At 39.8% G+C, this 26,297-nt stretch overlaps 1 protein-coding gene across 2 annotated transcripts in view; it reads right to left on the bottom strand.

The window, feature by feature from the left end:
* The window catches only part of LOC130906196 (polypeptide N-acetylgalactosaminyltransferase 10-like), a 100,673-nt gene extending 74,915 nt beyond the window's left edge, over positions 1 to 25,758 (bottom strand). Inside the window, exon 1 of one of the 2 annotated variants that reach the window (XM_057820231.1) lies at positions 25,274 to 25,758. In XM_057820231.1, coding sequence (XP_057676214.1) covers positions 25,274 to 25,453 — 180 coding nt within the window. In that variant the 5' untranslated portion in view covers positions 25,454 to 25,758. Of the gene's footprint in view, positions 1 to 3,419; positions 3,684 to 25,273 lie in introns of those variants that run through there. The other variant, XM_057820232.1, reaches the window with a different exon arrangement.
* Positions 25,759 to 26,297: the final 539 nt, after the last annotated feature.

The raw sequence follows: 26,297 nt of genomic DNA, 5'->3' as shown, positions 1-26,297 counted from the left end.
TGAATTGCTCTATAACTTGCTCGACTAATTGAAAACAATGAGAATAGGTCTGAAAAAGAGGTACAATATGGCGGCCGGAAATAGCGACACGCCCATTTTGTGACGTAGGTGAGTAGGGTCTATACTCCTGTGTACTCTAGATATAATACTACAGGATAGATTAGAATGTCGTCATAGAAATCCATTGATTGGACTGCTAGCAGTACATCTTGTTTTGTGTATATAATATACAGTGCCCTCCATAATTATTGGCACCCCTGGTTAAGATGTGTTTTTTAGCTTCTAATATATATTTTTTTCAATTCAAATAATATGGGACCTTAATGGAAATTAAGAGAAAAATCCAACCTTCAATACAAGTGCATTTATTCAGTGGGGAAAAAATCCCACATAAAGAAATAATTATTTGACATCAAATAATGTGTGTCACAATTATTAGCACCCCTGGTGTTAATACTTTGTACAACCCCCTTTTGCCAACAAAACAAGGTCTGGGGACTGAGATGGCCATGGGAGGAGCTTGATTTTGTGTCTGGTGAACCATTTCTATGTAGATTTGGCCATATGTTTAGGGTCATTGTCCTGCTGAAAGACCCAGTGACGACCCATCTTCAGCTTTCGGGTAGAGGGCATCAGATTTTGATTTAAAATGTCCTGGTATTTCAAAGCATTCATGATGCCATGCACCCTAACAAGGTTCCCAGGGCCTTTGGAAGCGAAACAGCCCCACAGCATCATTGACCCACCCCCATACTTCACAGTGGGTATGAGGTGCTTTTCAGCATGCGCATCTTTCATGGCACGCCAGACCCACTTAGAGTGTTTGTCGCCAAAAAGCTCAATCTTGGTCTCATGAGACCACACAAAATCAAGCTCCTCCCATGGCCATCTCAGTCCCCAGACCTTGTTTTGTTGGCAAAAGGGGGTTGTACAAAGTATGTGCCAGTGCACAGCTAGACGAACAAAGCGCAGGGACAGGGAGGGAGGGAGCAAGAGTGAGACTATACAATCGGCTCGGGAGAGCTTATCTGTATTCTTTTATTTTTTTAACTGAAAAAAAAAAAATCCACGATGGACTGAGGGCGCAAAGTTTCAAGCGCAAAGTAGTGAGGGATCACTGTATTTCCTTCCCCTATCTTTTTCCATTTTTCAAAAAGCTCCAGGGAGCCACTAGGGCAGTGCTTAATATGCTGTAGAGCCATGGGTTGCTCACCCCCGAGCTAGGTTTTCCCAGTTTTAGTTTGCAAAAGGTGGGTGTTGCAAGTACATAATGCATCACTGGCGCAGACTACAACGTCACAGCAGTGCACATGAGCGAACACTACTGCCTGGCGAAGGATAGTTCCTGTAACTACTGGAGAGGCCTATAGTTATAGGAACTCAGTACTCATGTTCCTACAGTCTGAAAGCAGATAATCACTCAGTTGCGCCCCTGTAATATTGCCCCAAACACTAAATTCAAAGAAAACTTTTTAAAATAACTCACACAAATAATTTCAAGCACCCATGCAAGAATGTGACAAAACCATTTTGGTTGAAGTAGTCATTTTCTGCAAATTCCAGAAGTTGTATAATGTAGAATTCCTACATCACAAAAATTAGCTCCAATCGAAGGGTGCTAAACATTGACATCGTTAATTGTGGTCGATTTAATGATTAAATGATTGCTTATTAGTATCACTTAGGGGTGTGACAAAATATCGAAATGGTGATATATCGTGATACTTTGTATCCCAAAAGGTTACTGATATGCTCCTGCCAAGAATCGAGATATCGTTTTAAAAAGGTGTCAATGTCTAAAAAAAAAAAAAATGAACCAACAAGTTGCTACCAAAGTCTTCCACCATAATAGTGTCTCAGTTAACTCTAGGGCTGCATTGACGGTGCTCGACGCCTAATCTATTTAGACTGGGAACATTCGTTCATTCGAAACCAGAGCATTCACAGTCATTCTGTCCGATTTTCAGGGCATTTAAAGGTCACTTGCTGTTCATTTTAGGGCATTGTCTGTTGAGTTCGAGTCACTGCCTATTCTTTTGGGTGATTCCCAGGTTACTTCCTGTTTTGAGACTCAAACTGAACAGGAAGAGACCCATAAAATACCACAAAATCAACAGGAAGTAACTGAAAATCAAAAGGAAAATGACCTTAAATTGCCCAAAATTACCTTATTGCCTGGCATTGGCTACCACTACCGGACATAGACGTTCAATTCGTTTGAAGTGGGAGGGATGGCAGCGAATGCACATAGTTCAAATGGATTGGACGTCTACAAGTAATAAACTCATTCCAAATCACAGCAGAAGCTTGTTTTTCTGTTTATTAGTTGTTTGTAGAATATCCTAGAATGATTTCTTGGCCAATGTATCGATAATCGTTGTATGGTCATATCGTCAGATCATCGTTATCGTGAGCTTTGTATCGCAAATCGAATCGTATCTTGAGGTACCAAGAGGTTCCCACTCCTAGTATCACTGGCAAAATATTGCAATATTATACTATTAGGAGTTCAGTGATATATTTCTATAATGCTTGAACAAATAAATATAGATCAAATTAAAATCAATAGAGGGCAGTATTTCAACTGTGACTAGACAAAACCAACTTAGTCTGTAGTCATCCAGCAAGTCTTCGTCGGGTTTCCTCTTTCTGACCTCTGTGGAAGGATTTTCAGATTAGGACAAGCCTCTCCGAAACGATGACTGCCTAACCTCATTTCCATGCCGCTGTGGTCGACTGGTAATCCGCTCGACAGCAGATTATGTTTGCAATTCAGCCGCGCAGGACGGGATTGGTGCCACCGCCGGAGGTTCAGTCCGTCGACAGATGTTGTGGGACATTATACAGCGATACACGCCAAAGATACAGTACAAGCCGCCTCTTTGATCTTTCGTCACGACTATACCTTCGGGGTAATGTATTAGTGCATGTATGAACGTAATATATACATCCACACACACATGCATACCTCATTTCAAATAGGATTTTACAATCGTTTGTTTTTATGATTTTACTAGACATGATTAGACTGGCGCAAAGTTTCCAGGGTGGTCCTTCATATTTCAAGGTTGGATGCTCTGGTAATACTGCTGTCATCCATGAATGATCACCTAATGCGGCGGCGAGGGGAGGAATACAATGCATTTGTTTCTTCCTGCACTAAAAATTCATTTTATTGCCAGCGGCCTGACACCCTCATACATTCATTATGAAGAATGTTTGCCCTGGGCCTACAGCCTCGTAAATTACTCAAATTAAACAATCACATTTGGGGTGGTGAGACGGCAGTTAAACAGCAAAATGTGTAATACTGCAGAATTTGTCAAAATTAGCGCAGACTCTGGAAAAATTCCACTTTAAAAGTAATTTGACTGAAGAAAAAGCGGCACTCTCCGTCCTTGCCGAGGCCGTTACCTCACCTTTCGCTTCCCTTGACCTCCTGCTGAGCACAAACAGACGCTCCAGGTGAACAGGAGGAGACCTCCGGTTCTGCCGAGGCCCACAGAGACACAATTATCCGCCTTTCACGTGCCAGCTCGGCCTGTTTCTTGTCCTCCACCTTTCAAACGCCCCACAGACGTGTCTATTTGCTCTTCTTGTCCTGGCTCATCACGCAGAAACAAAAGCCGCCAACCTGCTTAATCTAAAAATAGGCAGCGGTAGTTGGTGTTCACTGTCAAAAGCTATGCTTCTGACTGAACTGGACTATCATTTTTTAGCACAAAGTTTTACCAGCTTCAGCCAGTTTTGTTGACAAGTGATAAGACTTCGTAATAAAAGTTAAGAGGACAAAGTTTCGTCCAATCCAGTCGACATCTATCTTTGTCTAGAGCTGCTGATTGACAATCAAACAAATGTAATTAGGGGTGCCTTTTAAAATCACATCATTAAATCTCCCAAGCCACCTAATTACCAGTAATTTCATTTGATTCTTATAAATTCTTTTTTTTAATTCATAATTTTCAGTTGATTTGAAAGGTTACTTTTGAGACAGAAATTCCTCAAAATTGACAGTAGGTCTGTCCATTTATTCCCCAGCTCTTTAAGATTGCAAGTTCGAACTAGTTGCAAGGGTGCAAGTTTTATAAACTTCCCTTGTGTAGGCTGCGGATGTGAAACTTTCATCTCAGATGTCAGGAGCTGTTACTGTCGTTTACGCGTCTCCAACCCCCAAAAGATCATGAAGAAATTGGTCCATCACATATAAAGTAGACCTGGCACTCATTCATAAGTCAACAATGTGGAATTCTGCAGCAACTGTGTGCATCACACACCAATGAGATGAGATGTTTGAAGCTACGGTCATTTAAATCCATTGAGGACTGTGGAAGATGGAGGACACCATCCTTTTTTAAGGTCAACCGCACCTTCCTGCCATGATTCCCATTCCAGTGTTGTAGGGCAGTGTCAGTGCATGTTAAAATTATAGTCGCAACAAAAAGACAAATATAGAGAATATATGATCTCTGGGACAAGTGGGAGCAAAGAGAAAACAAAAAAACAACAGCCATAAAAGATGTGACGTAGAGGCCAAAGGGAAAGAAAATGTCATGAATAAAACATTGGAAAGAGATGTGAAAGCATCTACTGGCATTGACTGCTTTGCCAACTTCTTCTTTCGGAGAATAAGAGTTTGACAAAAGCCAGCCGGGAGTTTTGTCAGTGGATCTAATCCAAACGCTTGAACTGTCCGCCCCCCCGGGATCCACTTCCACGGTCTCTTTGCAGTACACGTCGAGGCTGGCCAAGCAGAGATTGAGGCATCGAGACCTCCCTAGCAGCGCATCCCTGCAGTGCCGCCTCACAGCCTCTCATCTCCCGACACAAGTCATTATCCATAACTCTACTGCTACTACCGATACTGGACAAAGGCCATGACAGATGGCTGCCTCCCTGCTTTCAGCCTGCAGAGAATTGTACTTGGTGCTCGCAAAAGAGGCAGTTTGGACACTTTCATGTTGCTTCTCTTGTAGTGTATCCATCCTGCCAAATAACAGTGAATCAGTGTTTACCTTAGCAACCATCAAAGCCAAAACAAAAGCATTTCCTATTGACTCGGTTAAGTATAAGGTGCTCTATCAAAGTCTAGAAGTGGATACAAGTTGGTCTGAAATGTCTTATCAAATAACTAGAATCATTAAATGGCAAAAAATAACATAAGAGCTCTGCTTTGATCGTCTTTTCACACAGATTAATGTTATTGCAGAAGCAAGCACCACTCCAGGATAGAACTGTGCGTAAAAGATAAATATCCCAACTCTGAGACTGTTTGACAGCTAGAAAAGAACATTGACTTATTTGAATGAAACATACAGTGCCTTGCAAAAGCATTCGGCCCCCTTGAATCTTGCAACCTTTCGCCACATTTCAGGCTTCAAACATAAAGATATGAAATTTAAATTTTTTGTCAAGAATCAACAACAAGTGGGACACAATCGTGAAGTGGAACAACATTTATTGGATAATTTAAACATTTTTAACAAATAAAAAACTGAAAAGTTGGGCGTGCAATATTATTCGGCCCCTTTACTTTCAGTGCAGCAAACTCACTCCAGAAGTTCAGTGAGGATCTCTGAATGATCCAATGTTGTCCTAAATGACCGATGATGATAAATAGAATCCACCTGTGTGTAATCAAGTCTCCGTATAAATGCACCTGCTCTGTGATAGTCTCAGGGTTCTGTTTAAAGTGAGAGCATTATGAAAACCAAGGAACACACCAGGCAGGTCTGAGATACTGTTGTGGAGAAGTTTAAAGCCGGATTTGGATACAAAAAGATTTCCCAAGCTTTAAACATCTCAAGGAGCACTGTGCAAGCCATTATATTGAAATGGAAGGAGCATCAGACCACTGCAAATCTACCAAGACCCGGCCGTCCTTCCAAACTTTCTTCTCAAACAAGGAGAAAACTGATCAGAGATGCAGCCAAGAGGCCCATGATCACGCTGGATGAACTGCAGAGATCTACAGCTGAGGTGGGAGAGTCTGTCCATAAGACAACAATCAGTCGTACACTGCACAAATCTGGCCTTTATGGAAGAGTGGCAAGAAGAAAGCCATTTCTCAAAGATATCCATAAAAAGTCTCGTTTCAAGTTTGCCACAAGCCACCTGGGAGACACACCAAACATGTGGAAGAAGGTGCTCTGGTCAGATGAAACCAAAATTGAACTTGCAAAACGATATGTTTGGCGTAAAAGCAACACAGCTCATCACCCTGAACACACCATCCCCACTGTCAAACATGGTGGTGGCAGCATCATGGTTTGGGCCTGCTTTTCTTCAGCAGGGACAGGGAAGATGGTTAAAATTGACGGGAAGATGGATGCAGCCAAATACAGGAACATTCTGGAAGAAAACCTGTTGGTATCTGCACAAGACCTGAGACTGGGACGGAGATTTATCTTCCAACAGGACAATGATCCAAAACATAAAGCCAAATCTACAATGGAATGGTTCAAAAATAAACGTATCCAGGTGTTAGAATGGCCAAGTCAAAGTCCAGACCTGAATCCAATCGAGAATCTGTGGAAAGAGCTGAAGACTGCTGTTCACAAACACTCTCCATCCAACCTCACTGAGCTCGAGCTGTTTTGCAAGGAAGAATGGGCAAGAATGTCAGTCTCTCGATGTGCAAAACTGATAGAAACATACCCCAAGCGACTTGCAGCTGTAATTGGAGCAAAAGGTGGCGCTACAAAGTATTAACGCAAGGGGGCCGAATAATATTGCACGCCCCACTTTTCAGTTTTTTATTTGTTAAAAAAAGTTTAAATTATCCTATAAATTTTGTTCCACTTCACGATTGTGTCCCACTTGTTGTTGATTCTTGACAAAAAAATTAAAATTTTTATATCTTCATGTTTGAAGCCTGAAATGTGGCGAAAGGTTGCAAGGTTCAAGGGGGCCGAATACTTTTGCAAGGCACTGTAGGAGGGTACAATGTTGTGTCCTGTCTCTTCAATGCCAATGCTAGTATACCAGGCTGCACGTTGGCCGTGAATGAACACCAAAAGTGCCGTCAGTTGTAATTTTGGAAGATGAAAAGAGACAATAAGCTGGCAGGTTGTAAGTCCATCTAACTAACAACCAACAACATTTTTTAATGAAGTTGCTAAGCCTGTCGCGATATTCAATTAGTCCATTTATCGCACGCTTGATAAAAATGGGGGAGGTAATTTTCACTGGCTGTGTTCTATTGCTGCGTGCGCGCGTGAGTGCATTCATCCATTTGTGCGTGCGTGTACATGTGCGTGTTGATCGCATATGAGACTCCAGTTCCTTTCACAGATGTTTATTGGTCATCAACACACCGTAGAATTAAAGTTCAGACGTATAAAATAAGGAAACACATCTATATTAAACACTGTAAACGTTACCATTGCTACATTGAGGTTAATGGGAAAAAAGACAACCTACTTTAGCCTGCTATAAAACATTGGCAGTCTTCTCCAAAATGTAAACTTGCGGTTAAAAGGTGACAGTTCAAAAATGAAAAATCGCTGGTTAACAGCATTTGCAAACGAAAAAATGAAAAATAAAAAAAAATTATTACTGACACCACATGCAATGACAAAAAGTGCACTTATTTAGCGGAGTGTAAAGCTTACTGTTAGCGGTTTAGCAAACGTACTTCCGGTGAACATTTCAAAATAAAGGCACACCATGTTCGTCACATAAATAACGATTTTTGGAGTTAATCCCACATACTTAAGAATTCAGATTCTACACTAAGAATAGCTTTAAAATGACACCACTTATGAAAAATCTGATAAGCAATGAATAATTATTAAAATTATTATAATACTATTATATACAGTATTATAGTATACTATAATATTAATGGCAGATTTTTTTCAAGAATTGTTTTGAATCATGTTGGAAAGGCAAAGTCAGTGTTCTGAATCTGTTCATTCCATTCTTTTGCACTAGTTATTGCTATCAGCATTTGATCTCATTGTTTATTTGTATTTATATTGTTATTTACGTGTTTATTTGTAGTTAATAAAAAAAAATTAAGTTATTCAAAATGTTTTTGTGATTTAATTAGCGTCAAAAATCATTTCATTGCTAAATCAGTAAAAAAAATAATAATCGGCTGTCAAATCGAGAGAAAATTAGTAGTTTGGGACAGCCCTAGAAGAAACACTTGCCAATAACTGATATACGTAAAATCGTTTATGATAGTCCACCACTGAAACTCAGCTGTCACTCAACACCCCAGTTATCTTATTTGAGAAATTCATTTTGTGGTTAAAGTATTTCTATGCAGTTTTGAACATGTGTAATCAGTTATGAGAATTTTTATATGTGCAATTGAAGAAATAGGTACAGTATACACACCACTGTGTTTAAGCTAATTAGCTAACACAACTAATGCAGCATGGATGGCTAGCATCAGTTTACTTTATCGCCAATGCTTCAACACAGGGCACAGAAGTAGATGGTCATTTTTATGAGAAATAGGTATGGTAGGTTTGTTTTGATTTTGTTTGGCAAAATTACATATTCTACATTTAGTTTACTGCTGTATCTTGGGTTGTAATGATACATCGATTCGGACCGTTACATCAATGGATTATGTGGAGATCCAATCAAATCGATCAAAACATCAATCAACATAGTCATGTCTTACGTATGCTCTTTTGTTACAAGTATAGATCTGGAACATATTCAAACAATATATTGAGGTTTAATGCCAGTTTGGCAGGCAGTGGATCATCCTGCTTTGTTCACCAACAATCCCGAGTTGAGCTTTATTGCCTGGTCACCTGCTCCGTTTTTGTACGACGCAGCCAGCATTGTCCCCTTACTTTGTCTTTAAGCAGGACATTAGCAATTCGCATTGCTGCCAGCTTTGCGTGGGACGACCGGGAGCTACCAAGAGATGTGGAGTGATTGTGGGGCAGGGGACAGATGTGGCTTACATAATGACCCTTACATCAGTTTTCATTGTGATACTAATCCTGCTAGCATCATTTGGCGGAGTTGTCTGAGCTGGGTCACAGAGTACTGTGTTTCTGACAACCAGAGAGCAAAATCAACAGAATTGGTGGTCTGTGATTATATTTGTTTATGTGCGGTTAAGGAGTGCTTAAATTTAAGTGAATATATTGGAGTGGTTTAACAGCTCCTTTAAATCCTTGTTGACAAACTTCTGGACACGGGAGCTAATAAATCATTGCTAAATATGAGAATATGAAAGAAACAGAGGTCAAGACAATGGTTACAAATTAAGGACATGTGATACTGGGCTTGGTCCCTTGTTGTATATTTATACATTAGCCCAGGGCCATGTGACGAATTGCCAAGAACCGTTCACCTGTGAAGAACACTGCAACAAACATGACTAATCAAGTTTGAAGATAAAAATAAGAAGATGCTTCTGGGGCCTTTGAATTTCTTCTTCTGATAACCTAAAAGGGATGGCATACAGAAAAATTCCCAGTTTATTTTCGTTTCAGGGCTTCCTTAATATTTTCTTAGAACATGAGGCTGTTTTTCACTAGCTCAACCCTTTCATTATTTCTTGGTTTCCATTAAAGTTGGACTCTCAATGAAAATATTTTTTTCAAGGCATAAAAGCAGGAAATTCACATATTCTTGGGCTTGTTTTTTGTTTTCTGTGCACATTCATAGAAGTAATTTATGAAACGATGTTAAGGAGAGGAGTTAAGACCAAGTTTGCAGGTCAAAGTATAAGACAGATGTAAGAATATCTATGGAGAGGATTACAGCTGTTAGAATGGCGGTATTCCACTATTTGTATTCAAATAGCTTGCTTATAGTGGTAGCAGTGCAACTCGAATGCTCTTCCAATGTTTAATTTGAAAGTAAACTTCAACAGGGTGAGATAAGACTAATATTGGCCCGTTCTTCTCTATAAAACTGCTGTAGTTCAGTCAGATTCCTGGGATGTCTGGCATGAATCGCTGTCTTTAGGTCATGCCACAGCATCTCAATGGGGTTTAAGTCTGGACTTTCACTTGGCCACTCCAGAACTTGCTCTTCTGAAACCATTCTGAAGTTCATTTACTTGTTATTTTGTTGCAGATTCAATCCTCTTTTTAGCTTCAACTGTCTGATAGTTGGCCTCAGGTTTTCCTGCAAAACACCCTGATAAACCTTTAAATTCATTCTTCTATTAATGATTGCAAGTTGTCCTGGCCCTGAGGTAGCAAAACAGCCCCAAATCATGATGCTCCCTCCACCATGCTTCACGGTGGGGATAAAGTATTGAAGTTGGTGTGGTGTTCCATTTTTCCTCCCAAACAATTCAACTTTCATCAGACCACAAAATATTTTGCCAAAGCTGTGGAGTGTCCAAGTGCCTTTTTGCAAACACTAAACGAGCAACAATGTTTTTTTTAGACAGAAGTGGCTTCCTCCGTGGAGTCCTTCCAAGAACACCATTCTTGGTCATAGTTTTACAAATAGTTGATGTGTGCGCAGAGATATTGTACTGTGCTAGTGATTTCTTTAAGTCCTTAGCAAACACTCTAGTGTTCCTTTTTACCTCTCTGAATATTCTGCGCTGAACTCTTGGCGTTATCTTTGATGGACTGCCACTCCTTGGGAGAGAAGCAACAGTGCCAAACTGTCTCCATTTGTAGACAACGTCTCTGACTGTCGATTAATGAACCTCCACACTTATAGAGATCGTTTTGTATCATTTCCCACCTTCATACAAATCAACAATTCCGTGATCACTGGTCTTCAGACAGCTCTTTTGACTGACCCATGATGCACATCAGACAATGCTTCTCATCAAGACATTCCTAGTAGGCAGGGAAGCTTTAAAACATTCATCAGTGATTGGGCACACACCTGACCTAAAATGTAAAAATTGGTTTCAATTGCTCTTTAAGTCTCCTTAGGCAGAGGGTTTACTTATTTATTTTCCCCCTACTGTCATTGTTTGCATGCTATCCACAGTAAAATATGAAAACCTTAAATGTTTGGGTGGTTTTAGGTAAAGCAGACACTGCATTTTCATCTGTGTGATTTTGACAAAGATCAGATCACATTTGTTGGTGATTTTATGCAGAAATCTGAGAAATGTATATTACGTGTATAACGTATATTATTGTATATTGCGGGTGTAACGGTTGAGGGGAATGTATTGAACCTTTTCGATTTTGCGTGTTCAGTTCGGTTCAGTTGCGTACCGTTTTGGTTTTGTTTCATGCAATTTTTTCCTCATAAAAAATTTTATTAGTGCGAGCTAAGCACTGCATGCAGAACCAAAGTCCTGTGGGAGTTTCCGCATGGATGCTTTAAGTCTTGGACATTCAGGGCTCTGAATGATTGTTATTTGCAGGCACGACAAATTATGGCATCGTGACAAATGCGAGTGAGAAGCTTGAGCTAAAAGACAATCTTATTTCACAGTTTGGCTGGCCTGCCTTAAACGGCTGGCAGCTCTGCGACGGGTAACAAGGCTATGGCCGGCTAGAGACGCTACCACCAGAGCTGTTGAACACTTTTTGGCTTCCTCGTTAAACTTACCAATGGATAAAGACAAGTGGATAAATCATTGTTATGTCGACAATTGCAGCAAGGATATGTTAAACCACTTAAAACGGCACAATCAGACAATGAATGTTGAACGGACATGTAAGAAAATCAGCTTGATATGTGCTTTTTGCAGAAAATGTGTTTATGTGAATCTTTTTAGCAAAAAAAACAACAACAAAAAAACACAGCTCCCGGTTTTGCTTGTTTACCTAAAATTTAAAGCTGTTATAAGTATTACAACTGTTTTACGTGTTTTTTTATTTTATGAACTCAGAGCGTGATTTATTGGAAATATCACCCAAATGGGTCACTTTATTTATTTACGCGAGTTCTATTGTTTGTATTTTTAAAAACAAAACCATTTTAGGTATTTTTCCCGCCTTTTTTGTACTGAAAATGAACCGAATCAAAATTACATTTTTGTGTACCTTTACACCCCTGATATATATATTTAGTGATTCCTTCCACTAGTGGTGTGTGTATCACACTTTTAAGAATAACTTCTCTTGTCCAAAGCATAAAAAGGACAGGAAGTGTCTATGTTGTATCGCACTTGACAGAGTAGGAAAAGATTAATAGGAGGGAGCAAAAAAGACTTATCTACAAGATACAGTAGCTTCAAGCAGGGAGCAAAACAACACTGCCAGGCAAGTGAGCAAAATGTTGATGCCACCCCTTCACACAAAAGGTTGCCATGTAAACAGTTACTACCAGAACTGCCACCTACAAAAATGTAGATTCAGGATTTGAGTAAATGTCAGAATTTACAAAAAAAAAAAATTGCCCTAAAACTTTTACAGGAGGATTGAAAAGTGGTACTGAAACCTCTAGAAAATAAAGCCAATGTTTTCCACCAGGACACTTTACAATCGAAATTATGAAAAAAAATACACTTAACTGAACAAACTGTAGTTCTTAGGGGAAACGAGGGTGATCATTTCGACCTGTGCCAATTTTAAGGCTTTTAAAAGGTACAATCCAATTTTAAGGCTTTTAAAAGGTACAATCAGTCAAATTGGAGTTCATGAATTGGACTGGTTCAGATCATAATGAGCCCAAAGTTCAGTGCGGCAGTAAAAAGAAGCTTTTTAAGTACTGCCGTAACACCTGACATCGGATAATGACACCCATCTAGTCAAATCCATCCCCATTTCTAATGGATTGTAGTTATATTTCTGTTTATGTGTCGTCGAATAGCGTCTTTCACAGGTTGTCAAGGACTCAAACCAATTTAATCTATGAATCACCGAAAAAAAACAGCACAAAAACGCCAACTCTCAACATCTCATATTTTAAACATCTTAACCAAAATTGAAAAGGTGAAGGTTCTACAAAAAATCCACGGGAGGGCAAATTCTTGTCTTTTTTATCCCAGTGCTTTTAAAATGCTGTTTGTATATTCAAAAAAAGCGTACCGAGTCGTATATTTTCAGTTTCTCAAGGTCGTGCTTTAAGAAAGGGAAGGTAAAAAAAACTGTTTTCCAAAGTGGCCACTCATAAAAACATTGCAACAAAATACATTTTTTAATTAATTCTCAGTAATATTTCAAGAGACTCAGCTTAGTTAGCGGGCTTTTAGCAGCCTAATGCTAAAAGCCTGCTCACCCCTCTGATTATCTTAATCACCTGAAGATTTAAAAGTTGAAAAAATTAAATAGATGAGGGGCATGTTCCGCTGCAATCAAACTGCTAACTTCTGGCAGGCTGTCTTGCTTTGATGCACCTGTCCCTGGTTTGGCTGGCTCGTCTGGGCCAAAGCGCAAAACGCAACAGGCCTGAGCGGAATACTGAACAGCCTCTGCACCTCAATCTGCCGGCGGCGGCAAGTCAACGTCCGCCTTGTGTGCAGCAGGACCCGGGGGAAGGAAATGCTCTCAACAAGGTCAGCCTGTGAACAAACACTTCTTTTACCTGCACACGCTTGCCTTTGCCTCCTGAGGTGTTTTATCAGGACCACCACAAGCAACCTGACATTCTCGTGCTGATACAAGTCTGCTGCAAGCATCTCCAGTCGTCTTTGTAAATGACTTTCAAGATCTCCGCCTCACTACTTTCGAGAGGCTTCACACATTCAACATGCAATCTACCGACCTCGTTTGGCTGCCAAGCTAGCGCGCAGATATCCAATGGTGGGTCGTAATCAAGTGCAAATACAGTACTACCTTGAGTTTTTTGAGTTTACAAGGTGCTCCACGGTAAACTCCTTTGCCCAAAATTTGATTCAAGGGCATGCTTCAGACAGCTCGAGTGCAGTGAACCTTCAGCATTCGCGATCTTGTGTTTGTCTTTGAAATGTCATGTTTTGTTGTCAGTCCTTGAATTCACAAACTGCAACCGAAGTTTATTTTAACGATACTGATAATTGATGGTGCAGTCCCCTTTGTGAACAGTATTGTATGTAAACATCAAGAGATTAACTGAACGAATGTTTATTCACGTAAAATGGATTGGACATGTAGTGCTATTAGTAGCACTGAAACATGAGCCTATAAGATAGTTTGCGGAAATGGCAACAAAGAGGAGACAAAAAAGTGGATAGCGGATCAAACGTTCTGACTGTTGTTGGAGAGTCAAGACAAGAAAGGCTGCAGTGCTCCGGCCCTGACAGCCAAACGTATAAAAAGGGCATCGCGGTCTGACACATTGGGTTCACACTTGTTTTCTATAGAGATCGCCAACTTACACTGTTGGACTGAGCCGAAAATACTCCCTTCTAGAAATCATGAGAAGGGCAAAATGTGGGAGCCGTGTGATGTACTTTGTGTAACAAGGGTCAGATAGAAATAAAATCAATGTTAAGGTACAACAGGAGTACATTTCAGGAAACTGCGAAAATCCCTTAACTAACATTGAATGCATTCTTCGGACTAAAAAACGGACTACGATAAGATGTTGGCAGTGATTTAGACATGAATACTCTGTTGAATTATTCTCAAGGCGAGTAAATTGTCATATTGTTATTAGAGGAGTTCCAAAAAAATCGATTATTACGCGCATCGCTATTAGACACGTGACGATTCGAATTCGATTCATAAAGGCTCAAAAATGATGATTTTAACTTTATGACAGCCACTCGTAGCGGAACGAAATTCAAGACCCGGACACCGTTAACGGACGCACGCACATGGATGCTCCCGGTTACTGGGAGAGAGATTTACACCTTTTTAAAAGACTGGAAAATAAATTTGTGTATGAGGCAGGCAGCACGTTATTCTTTAGAGCAAGAGGGGAAGAGAGATAGTTCTTTGCTCTTCGTCTTTCAGATGTCCAGATGTGGTTTCAAGTCATGCCAATTGAAAAATATCCTGAGTGTGTTGCCAAGACCCGTGTGCGTCTATAAGAGGTGAGTACACGAACCCTCTTGTATTGTTTAGCCTTTATTGTTATTGTTTCTGAGGTGTTAATAGTTAGCTAAGAGTGCTAAGCTAATTAGCTAATTCGCTAACGTGTATTTCATATGAAGAATGCTACAAACATTCAAAATAGTACAGAAATCTGTGAAAACAAAGTATATTGTTTAAAAGAAGGCTTATTTCTTAAGACACTCTGTTTCCAGAAAATGTGGAATTCATTCCACCTGTGTAAATTTTATTTTATTGTTGAGTGAAATAAGTACTCCCTTTAAAATGGTTAACGTTTTTGCACTTTGTTGTAAACATAAATCAATATAAAGCAGTTTAAGAGCAGCTTTTTGTTGTATGGGCATGTTTCCATCGATCCTCTTGAATCATTAGGATATTTAAAATAAATGATGGACAAAAATTTGTTTGTCTACTTTATTAATTAGTAATGTACGATGCATCGATAATCGTGATAACCGTGATCATTCGTCAATACTGTGATCATCGTTCAAGAATCGAATCGTATCGCTTGCGTTTGTCCCTAATGCTAAATGCATGGAAATAGTGTATGAACGAGACGTTTACTGACCTAAACCTACCAATTTTGAAACCCCAGGGTTTCTAAAAGTACTGTCGGAGCTAGAGCCTTTAGCCACCAAGCCTCTGTTTTATGGAATCAGCTTCCAGCTAATAGTAAAGAAGCCGAGACAGTCTGCACATTTAAGATTAGATTAAAAACGTTCCTAGTCAACAAAGCTTAGGGTCAGGCTAGTTGAATTCAGAGTAGACTCAAAGTTTAGTCTAAGCTGCACTAGAAGCTATAAAGCTGGGGGAAGTACAGCCACTGAGTTCTATCTCCTTTTTCTCACTCTACCTACCACTTATCTTACTTTATTTCTATTTTCCAATGTTAATATCTAGTTGTCTAGTCTCTTCATCACTAGTCATCTGGTGTCCCCCTTTCCCCCCTCCCCTCTGGGGAGGGGCTATTTTTCAGCTGCAGCCTCCTGACTGTCCGGACCCCAAGCTGGATGGACGTCCTCGTTGCTACCCCCGTCTCATCTGGCTAGATGGACCGCTTCTTGTTCCTTTACTCCACTGCATCTTTACAGACTGTAACTTGGCCTGCTAATTCCCATTAGCGGTCCCGGGGCTTCCTGTCTATCCATCCTGGGAGTGGATCTCTCCTGACTGTGGTACTCCCCAAGGTTTCTCATTTTTTTCTTCCAAAGACTCTGGAGTTTTGGGAGTTTTTCCTTGCCGACATGGAGGAAACCCGGGACTTGAATTTATTTATTCATCTTTGTTGCTTCATTTGCTGTTTCTGATTGTGTATCATATTGCCTCTGCAAAGCCCTTTGAGACAACGTTGTTGTGATCCAGGGCTATACAAATCAAATTGAATTGAATTGAATTTTGTCCGAAAATGATGCCCCTGGTGCCAAATTCACTGATAAAGATGTGGAAGAACATACAAATGTTCAGTTAAAGAGACGGCTTGAGTGTCGAGGGCTGAAAGAGACAAGAAAAAAAGCCGACCTGATCCATAGGTAGCTTTTTATCAACGCATTTTTCTTGTACGCATTGCCTTACGCCATTGACAATGACATTCTCCTGTTTCAACAATCTATCCTTTACCACCATATGCTCTGTCTGTCTTATATATTATATCCTCTGGTTGTATTTTGTCTCTGACCATTCTTGGGGGTAATTTACATTGCTATTTTTGTATAGCGATTGCAAATGCTACTCAGTGACAGCCAATGAACACTTTTAATTTTTTCATTAATAACAAATCTTAATTCTATAATTTATTTACACTTCCCCCTCACTAAAGTGTTTTTACAACAGAAAAGGTAACAACAGTGGCAGTCAGATACCATTTTAATTTTTTTCAGGTCATTCATTGTCAAACAGAAGCAGCACAGCAAAACGTCACGCTAAAAAATAAGTACAAAATATCAAAATGGCTTACTTCTTTGTACTCTGTAGAACCATGGCCCCCAACAAAATGTTTACTGCATATGATATGTGAATGGCTTCACCTTGCTGGCGTTAAACTGGTCTTTTGGGCGTCTGCGCAAGTTGATCCATTCTTCACAATTTTTCCTCCGGGTTTTTAGCTTCGGGAAGCGTATGAAGAAATCATCCTTCATATGTCGTAATGTCTAGAGTTCTTTCTACAAGTTCCATAGCAACAGTGTTTCCTCGGCATGTTCTTTTTTGAAAGATTACTGGCAGAAAACAAGCCGTAATTACATGGATTGTACACATGGAGCGTGTCCATGTTGACCCACTTCTGGGTTACGATGGCGATGTCACGGTCTAAAAATAGCATTTGTGCGGTACGCTATAATTTTTGTTTTATGTTAGTTTTGCTGTAAACCTTGACTGAGAGTGGCAATAAACAGCTTTAAGTCATGACTTACTGCACTCATAAGATTGGGCATTCCCAAATCAAGGTAGCACAGTTGTTGCAAAAATGTGAAGGGTTTACAAACCCTGAGAGAAAACGAAGAACAAAGTATGTGTTTGTTTTGTTCAGAAGGACAAGCAAACCCCCCACAGTGCTCGCATGATCAAGGGCCCGAGGGAGCCCCCATAGGACAGATGAGTCAAACACATCATATCTGTGTTAGGCCTGAGGGGTCAGGAATCCATAATGCCGCAAACAGTCATCGAGGGATTTCGCTTTTCGCGCCCTACAAAGTGAAACATCAAAAGATGGTCAGCCAATGACCAGCACAGTACATCTACCCACAAACGTAATTTTGTTAGTACAATAGACGTTAATTGTAAAGATATAATGGATTATAAACATGATTGAATGATATTCTACTGTAAGTGCGGCCGAAACTCACAAGGTCCCCGCAGTGATGAATGTGCAGCAATGCAGCCAACAGTGCGCAGCTCGTAAATGTAGCCTCCAGTGTCCAGAAGGCCCACATGATTCTCATTTGCCCGAGACACTGCCGTCAATCTTTGCCAACTTCCCTTTCAAGAGTGCACTTTATCTTCCCTGACTGGCTTTGGAACACGCACCGGAGCGCTCACAACCACCCAGCCCCTTCAAAAATGGAACCCGACTACGAGGATTGCAAATTTGTGAAACATTTCACATAAATTTTCAAAAAGTAAATTTCCATTTTGGAAACTTTCCAAGTAATATTATGTGGATAAGGGTAATTTTAATTTAGGTTTTCAAATGCAAACATAAATATTTAATACAAGTTTTAATTCAGTTTCAAGGCCATTACAGTACTTCAACATACTGTAGCTCAACTTTTCAAAAACTGTTCCTCATTTTGAGTCTTTTAGAAAACCACAAAATATTGTCTTCTGTGACAATATAAGTACCAAATAGGCATGTGCTGGTATAATATTGTGACGGTATGATAACCTTAAGCCAAAATATCACAGTTTCACAGTCTCACGGTATTGCAAAAAACAAAACAAAAATCCAGTTCAACGGAAAAAAGTTTTATTGTTAAAAATATATTACCAAATTGGAGCATTATTATAATGTTGAGTTAAAATAAATGTAAAAAAAATATATATTCTAAATAAAACTAAAATGAATGCAGTCCTTTAGGTGAGCCTAAACCCAAAGCCACAGCTCAACATTACCACCATCAGAACAAAAATAATTTAATTATTTTGCATAAAAAGCACGTGTGTATGACTCGTACCATGTTTACATTATACCACACTCTCTTTCTCAACACAGATCGTTGCCAGAGAGAAAAAAACACTACGTTTTATCACCACCAAGACACACGAAATACGCTGTTAACTTTCGTAGCTGGTGGGAAACGTTCATGAGAGTTTTTACTAAACTTTAATTTTGTATAAAGCCTGAGTTATGCTCCCGTGTTGCGGTGACGGCGCAGCGACTACGGCATCATTCGACGGTTGTCCGGCCAGGTGACGCATTGCTCTGTAATTCACCACCAAGCCACTAGAAGGGTGTTGTGTTATGTTTGTACGGTTTTGGGGCATGCTTGTTGACTTCCTCTTGTCTAGTTTAACGAAGAAAAAATAAACAATGCAAGATGGAACGCTCGAATGTGGATCTTCAGCTCATCAACATTGAATAAATGTTGATCATACAAATGATGAGGCGCAGGCGACACAGAAGACTGTTTTGAGGCGATCTGTTCAACTTTTGATGCCGCATAGAGAGTTCTAGCCTCAGGTGAAAACCAGCTAGCTGTGGCGGCTAGCTTCAAGCTGGTGTCAAGCACTGCTTACAGCGTTTTGTCAGAGGTCTGCAAAGCCCTCCAGCCCGATTTGTGTGCAGTGTCCTACAACCAGACAGTGGCAAGCCATAGCAGATTTCTGGCGTCTATGGAACTTCCCAAACTGCGTTGGGAGCCTTGATGTTAACGTTATCATAAAAGCACCGAGGCACTCTCAATCAGTGATTATGTATCGTGTGTGAACTGTCAGTTGTTGAAAATTAAACATCAAAACTCTTTTGACACCAAACCTCTCCTTTATTCTTGATATACTTGAAGTGAGACACGTAAATAAGTCACAGACTCACAGCAAACATATGTACACAATAAATGATGAAGTGCACTAACCAAAAACACGACATAAAGTGATAAAAAACTGGCAGTTTTTGGCCGACTGGGTCACCGCTTCGTGTGGCCACTCGATTCCGAACACACACGTCTCGGTGGTTCTTCCATGTTTTTATTAAATCGCTGACCTTGCCATTTGGCAGTCTTTATGATGTCTTGACGAGACTTGCTCTTCGATGATACTCCCGTCGGCTTGGTCCATTTTTGCGTGTACAAAAATAATGTTTTACAGTGGTGGTGATTTCGCACTGAACCGGAAACAACAGTCTGAGCGGACCAATCACAGTCCATTTTCCCCACGTCATATGCGTTGACGTGACGCTAGGGTTTGAAAAATCAATAGGTACACATCAGGCTATGGCGCACTGTCGTAAATCGGGTCTTCCCTGACGTCGCACGTCTCACGCGGAAGGACAACTCGGCCTTAAATGTGAAATCATAGTGGAGGTATTCCCTCCTCGGCAGCCACCCTCCGCAAACATATTCTACATGTCGGTTGGCCCTCCTCCGAGGAGCCACCACCGTCTGTAACTTTTCGTAGCATCAGTATTCCCATACTAGTGATTTCATTTTCTTCAATGGGGGAAAATGTTTTACCTCCTCCAGCCATCGTGTAGCACAGCTGACTCACTGACACTGAGCAAAAACCAGTTGGGGAAGCAAGAAGCAAGGGATTTCTCGATGCATTTTTGGGACATGAAAAATGGCTAATACCTTAGGGACGCTATGATGGAAAATTTTAGCGGTTTTGAAACCTTGACGTGTTCATACGAGGGCATACCTTGAAACCGGTAATCGGCACATGTCCAGTACCAAATATACAAAAAAAAGTATCAAACAATGTCGTTTCCACTTTTTTCTATTCTTTAGTAATATAAGTTGATAAGCTGATAAGCAACGAAAAGCAGCGCCAAACAGCTTCCTGTGAAAAGAATTCTAGGCAAAATAGTGACATTGACGCTAACATTTTTTGTTTGTTGCTTCACAATACCAAAGCAATTTCAGACCACTACTGCATTATGTAATCAACATTAGAGTACAGTACTTTCTTAGGTTATTGATTGAGTGACTTAATCAAATGGACAAATTGCGAGCGCCAGAAGAAAGTGAGTCAGCTCTTATATAAGTGTTTGTAAACTGTATCTTCTCAATCACTGACTTATTAAATGCCTCCGTAGCTTGACAGCTGTTAGCGCACTGTTTGTTAAAACGTAACAGGCTCTCTGCGCCGTTAATCCCATTCATTACGTGGCTTGTCAGGCGAGATATCAAATCCAGACAAGTCAACTCCAGAGGCGACGCGCACTGAATGAGAACACGACGACTCACAAACTCAGCAAATTAGCTTCAACCTCCATTAAAAAGCAAGATATTTCACCACCGCAATACTGGCTATTTGGATAATCAAAACTTTCTCATGAGGAACGTACTCAGAAACAACAATCAATCTAGTCAGGCCAGTTTGCAACACTGCCACTGCACAAAGCTCACTCCAACACATACACACACATTCCATGAAAGCCTCTATTCAGCAGATTTTGGCACATTTAAATAAGAAGGAGCACTATTGTTGGTTAGCAAGGGTTTGTTAATGGGGGGTGTGGAGAAGTTCAACTATAACTTCAGCTGACATATTTCCTTATTTAAACATTTGCTTGATGTACTGTGAACCCATTCATTGGGATAAGAGCTACAAACGTACACGATTAGTCTGCCATTAACTGTATGAGACAAAAACTTTGAGGACAAATGGTAAGAAACCTAAATCAGACAGCATATCAGGGTAAATACTATCAAAATGCATGTTTACACTGAGATTCCACTTGAACTGTGTTCCAAATTGTTGAACAGCATTTATAGTGATGCCAGAGTATGGCCAAGAAGGGTTGCTATGACAACGACCACCTGCTATGTGGGGTCCTCAAGTGAGAGAGGGAAATGCTGGGAATTGTGGTTATGGGTGTACTAATGGCACAGGCTATCGAAGCAATTGCCTGGGGCCTTGCGTGGAAGTATGAGCTGATATTAGCACAGAAATTAAAACAACGACACTGCAATGACTTGATACCATATGACCCTCCCACCCCCCCTTATAGCGGCCTCTAATAGTTGTTGATGGCTGGTGGCTATTTGGGGGTCCCAAGGGACAGTAGTATACTATAAACTGCTGAAATTCACGTTATAATATGCTAATCTGCATCTAGAGACTTAAAGTATAAGAAATGGCTTTGATTTGTTAAACCAAATGCAGAAACTAAACGTACTGTATATAACATAACTTTTCAAATTAAAGGGAAGTTATCAGTTTTTTAAAATAATTATTATCATTTAAATGTGCTAAACTTTTCTCAATCAGGTGAGGCAGCAATATGCTTTAGCAAAATCAAGAATATTTTTTAAGTACAGTGGTACCTCTACATACGAAGTTCATTCGTTCTAGGACCTTGCTTGTAAGTCGGAATAGTCGTATGTCGAGCAGGATTTTCCAATAAGAATACATTAAAATTCCAATAATTTGTTCCACAGCCCAAAAACTTACACTAAATCTTTAGTAAGTACTGCTGGTACTATTGCAAATAGCAATTACAAAGACCAAAACAAAAAAAAAAATCCAAATAAAATTCATAATAATAATATAATAATAGTAATAATAATAATAATTAGTGTAATAATGTAATGATTTGGGTTCTAATGTGGCGGTGGTGTTTTGAGTGGTGTACCTGAACGCACCGCGTGGCTGACTTGACAGAGAGAGAGGATTTTTTTACTTTCACTTTGCATGTTCTGTCGATGGCGTCAGCTGCGGCAGACAGTAGGCATGTTGTGATGCACAAGGTATGAAATAAATGATTAAAAATCTGACAAAGCCAGCAATTTCTTTGGCAATGTTACAATAATCATCACCTTAACTTATAAAGACTAAGGAATAGAGGTCAGATGAGGACCGTCGAGATTGTAGACATTCTACAGACGTAATGTCAAGCCAGTACACGGACGCGGACACCACGCTCATATTTTTCTATCATTCATTTCCATCTTCATTTCAATGGAAAGCCTCACCTTTTTACTTTTTTAACCATCTGCACCAACATTCCTGAAACTCATGTTGATTTCTCTCACAAGAAAATCGGCTGTGTGTCTGTCTTAGGGGAAAACCAAACTGCGGCGCTGTCATACATCGTCGTATTTCGAGCATGTCGTCGGATGTAAAAACAAATGGACAGTCCAATTTTAAGTCGGATGTTGAAAAGATCGTGCCTCGAAGCAATCCTGTGTTGAGGTGCCCAAATGACCGAAATCGCCAAAACGTCCTACAGGAGGCCAATTTGACACCCAAAGTACTACCGTGCGCGCTCAACTTGTTTTGTTCACATGCATACAGGCAGAACATATTAAAAATGCCTCTTAAGAAAATACTTAAATGAATCAAATAAGGGTGGTTTAAATATGCTACCTGCCTAATATGGTCAAAAGCTCAACACTCTGCTTAAATGCTACCACGAGAAAACAAAACGCTTAAAAGTATGAGAGGCAAAAAGTATTTTGAGGCGGTGAAAAAGTAATAAAAGACTCAATAAAAACAAAAGTAGTGAGTACTCGCTTCTTTTAACCAATGTGCGCATGCGTGCGCAAGCACACTATGACTTGTGTAGGACGTCTCGCTGCGTAGAAGTAATTGCAGAACACCGGTCATAAAATGCTTGAATTGAATTCCAAGTTAGATATTAACCAGGAAGAACTATCTTTGGTAACCTGGCAAAACAGTGAAATTAAGAGTGTTATTATTGTATGATATTGTCAAAATATCAATTACAACAACCTGCCAAACATTTTAGGTTATTTTTCCTTTGCGTCTGTTTAACTTGTCAGTCATCCTGGCCAATATAATTCATTGAGTTTGAATTGCTTTGTGTTGTGATTATTTAATGTTTACAAAAAAAGTTTAAAAATGACTCAAGCAATCACGGTATTAGGCTAATGATAATTGATTCAATCAAGGGCGTAGGATTGGTCTCAATATTGGTAGGGACGATATAAAAGCATAACCTGCATGTACACTTTTTACTGGAGAGGAAATTACAGATCGGGTGAACGGGGGTCAGGGCTACATTTCTCACCAGTACGAACCTAATCAATTGATAGGCTAAATGATTAATGCAAAATAAATCTGTATTGACTTATACCAAGTTACCAACTTTCACACTGCAAATTTATAATGTCTTTATCTCATTATTTTTCTTAAATCTAGTCGAATAATTTTCTTCACTAAGTTTTGGGTGTTAAAACTTAGTTAACAGATTATTCCACTAACTTTAAGTAAATGTCACTATTTTTTTTTTTTTTTTTTTTTTTTAAAGCCAAACGTGATAATCATCTTTTAACTATCCAGGAACTCCAAAAAAATAAATATCTGCGTAATACCACTCAAAATTGTCTGTCTGAATAAATTGAATATCACAAAAAAACTTCTTAGTCAGGGAATAACAAAAATATACAAAAATGGAGCCTACCTTCAAGTAAAACACTATTGCTTTTGTCCACAAGCACAGCCAAACTCAACAAAAATGAAAGCTCCTTTGGGCTGCTTTAAGACCACTTAAATAAAATAAAAATGAAAACTGGGGACAAGGGGGTAAACCTTGGTTCACTACATTTCTTGCAGCTGAGCAGAGTTCACTATATTTCTCACAGTTTAATTAACGTTAACATAGTAGAAAACACATGCAGGAGGATATTTTTCCAAAAGCAGCGTGTTCCTCGAGCTCGAGAAATTCACAGGTTAATGTTATGGTACTCTGATGCAGATTGGACTTTCAGTAGCAAAATTAGAGGTGTGTTCCCCACATCCACAACATTGACGTCTTTTTACATTACTTACAGTGCCTGCTGATGGTGGAAAAAACTTATCATAACCCTTGTCTTAGAAGGGGGTGGCGGAGGTGGCATGTTGTTTTTCTGTCTATAAGTGAAGTTAATATATAATGCAAATAAGGTTGCTTTAAAGTTGGTGGGGACAATTTGAGCATTCTGAAAAGTTGCTAGTGTTATGTCCCTACCGTCCCTTTGCAAACCTACGCCCTTGAATGCAATATAGTATTTCAAATTAATTGTGGAAAAGTGATATATACTTTTATAGTAGTATATTTATTTCAAAACCGGTGGAAAATGGTAAAAACAATTGTATAAAAATGGCTTAAATATGAGTCTGATGAAAATTTTAATTTTGACGATTATGAAATAACCTAATAATGCATTCTAATGATTAATTTGAGGTTATTTACATAAATCAATGTTGGCGGAAATATAATGAGGAAAAAAAATCAAAACTAAAGTTTTACGTTAAAGAAAATGAGACATAAAAGTGATTAAGAGCGTTTCATTGTGCTTGCCAAAGGCCTTGGAGGGTATGACAATTGACAACAAGTCCCTTTTGAATGTTAGGGGGCTCCCAAAATAAGGTCATACTAAGCTAACAACAAAAGCAGTGCTGCGTTCAACTGTCAACCTATGAACGCACCACCAGCAACTTCCTCAAATCTATGTTGTCCCAACTTTACTCGCACCGCGATTGCTACGTGGTCCCCGGACATCCTGGTCGTCGGGGCTGCTTGCCGACCTCGCTGAACGGGCTGCATATTTAATTTTTACCAGGCCCCCGTCAACGTTGCTAAATCTACCCCACTCACACACATTTTATGCGAATGCCTGTTGGCAAAAATCAGTACTTCAATCCAAAACCACTGTCAGAACCACTGTGACACTCGCATTAGTTTATTTACCAACACATCCGTGTTAGACGACGCTACGGTTAGGCTGCTTCCGACTCACCTGGATCTGCGGTCGAGCACCCGGTCCGTCCACCGACGCCGCTGCTGACAAAGCAACGTCCGGCGGGTTGTCGAACACCCGGTCCCGGTATAACGACCACAAGCCGACGTTGGGGAGGAAGAGGAACGCCGCTACAAGAAGCCCGGCAAACTGCAGCAGTCGTTTCTCCCTCCGCCTCATGTCTCCAGGAGGGAAGAAAAAAGAAGCTTAGGGAGGAAGCGGCGGTGGGGGAACCAAGAGGAGAGCCTCCCCCGGGAGTCCGCGTTCGTGGTTGGGGCCGAATGGAGGGAACTTCCACTCTGACAGCGGGACGGAAGGAGCTCGTCAGCCCGGAGTTCTGACGCCGAATGGGCGCCGACAGTCTACCGCTAGAGGGCGAAAAGCAAAATCTGAAAAGGAGGGGAAACAGATTTTAACATTTTTATTTTACAACTGCATTATTTAAAAAATGAACAAAGACGTGTCCTAACTTGAATGGAAAACAAAAAAAGCTACAAACTTAAATGACAAGTGTTGTGTTCAATGCACCTCGGAAATTATAGTTTCATGCAGGGGTAGGTAACATCAGGCTCAGGGGCTTCTGAGAGTCAAGACCTCGTTTAAAGTCAAATTCCTTTCAACATCAACAGAATATATTCTCAGATTTCTTATATTTATCATAATAATACAATAAGCATTTTTGCATATTTACTGACATGCTATGGACAAAACCCAGCTCAGTTCATGACATAAAAATGTTTATTTTTTATTTTTTTTTGTCTATCCATTCTATCATCAAAATAATTGACAGATCATTTATCAAAATAATCACGAATTGCAGTCAAATTCATTTTAATTCAAGCGTAAACTATCCTCATAGCATTCTTAAATATTTCCTGTTCATTTTCATTGTGTTTCATGTTATTAGTGGGATGTCTACAAATTAAAAGGGTTTTAATGTAATCACGCAGTATTTAAATTGTATATGTTATAAAAAAAAATTATGACCATTTTTTTTTTTTTTTTTTTTTTTTTAGTAAATTCA

Source organism: Corythoichthys intestinalis, chromosome 18, assembly GCF_030265065.1.
Source record: "Corythoichthys intestinalis isolate RoL2023-P3 chromosome 18, ASM3026506v1, whole genome shotgun sequence".
Taxonomy (NCBI): domain Eukaryota; kingdom Metazoa; phylum Chordata; class Actinopteri; order Syngnathiformes; family Syngnathidae; genus Corythoichthys; species Corythoichthys intestinalis.
The sequence above is the reverse complement of the archived record's forward strand: the minus strand, read 5'-3'. Positions and strand labels throughout refer to the sequence as shown.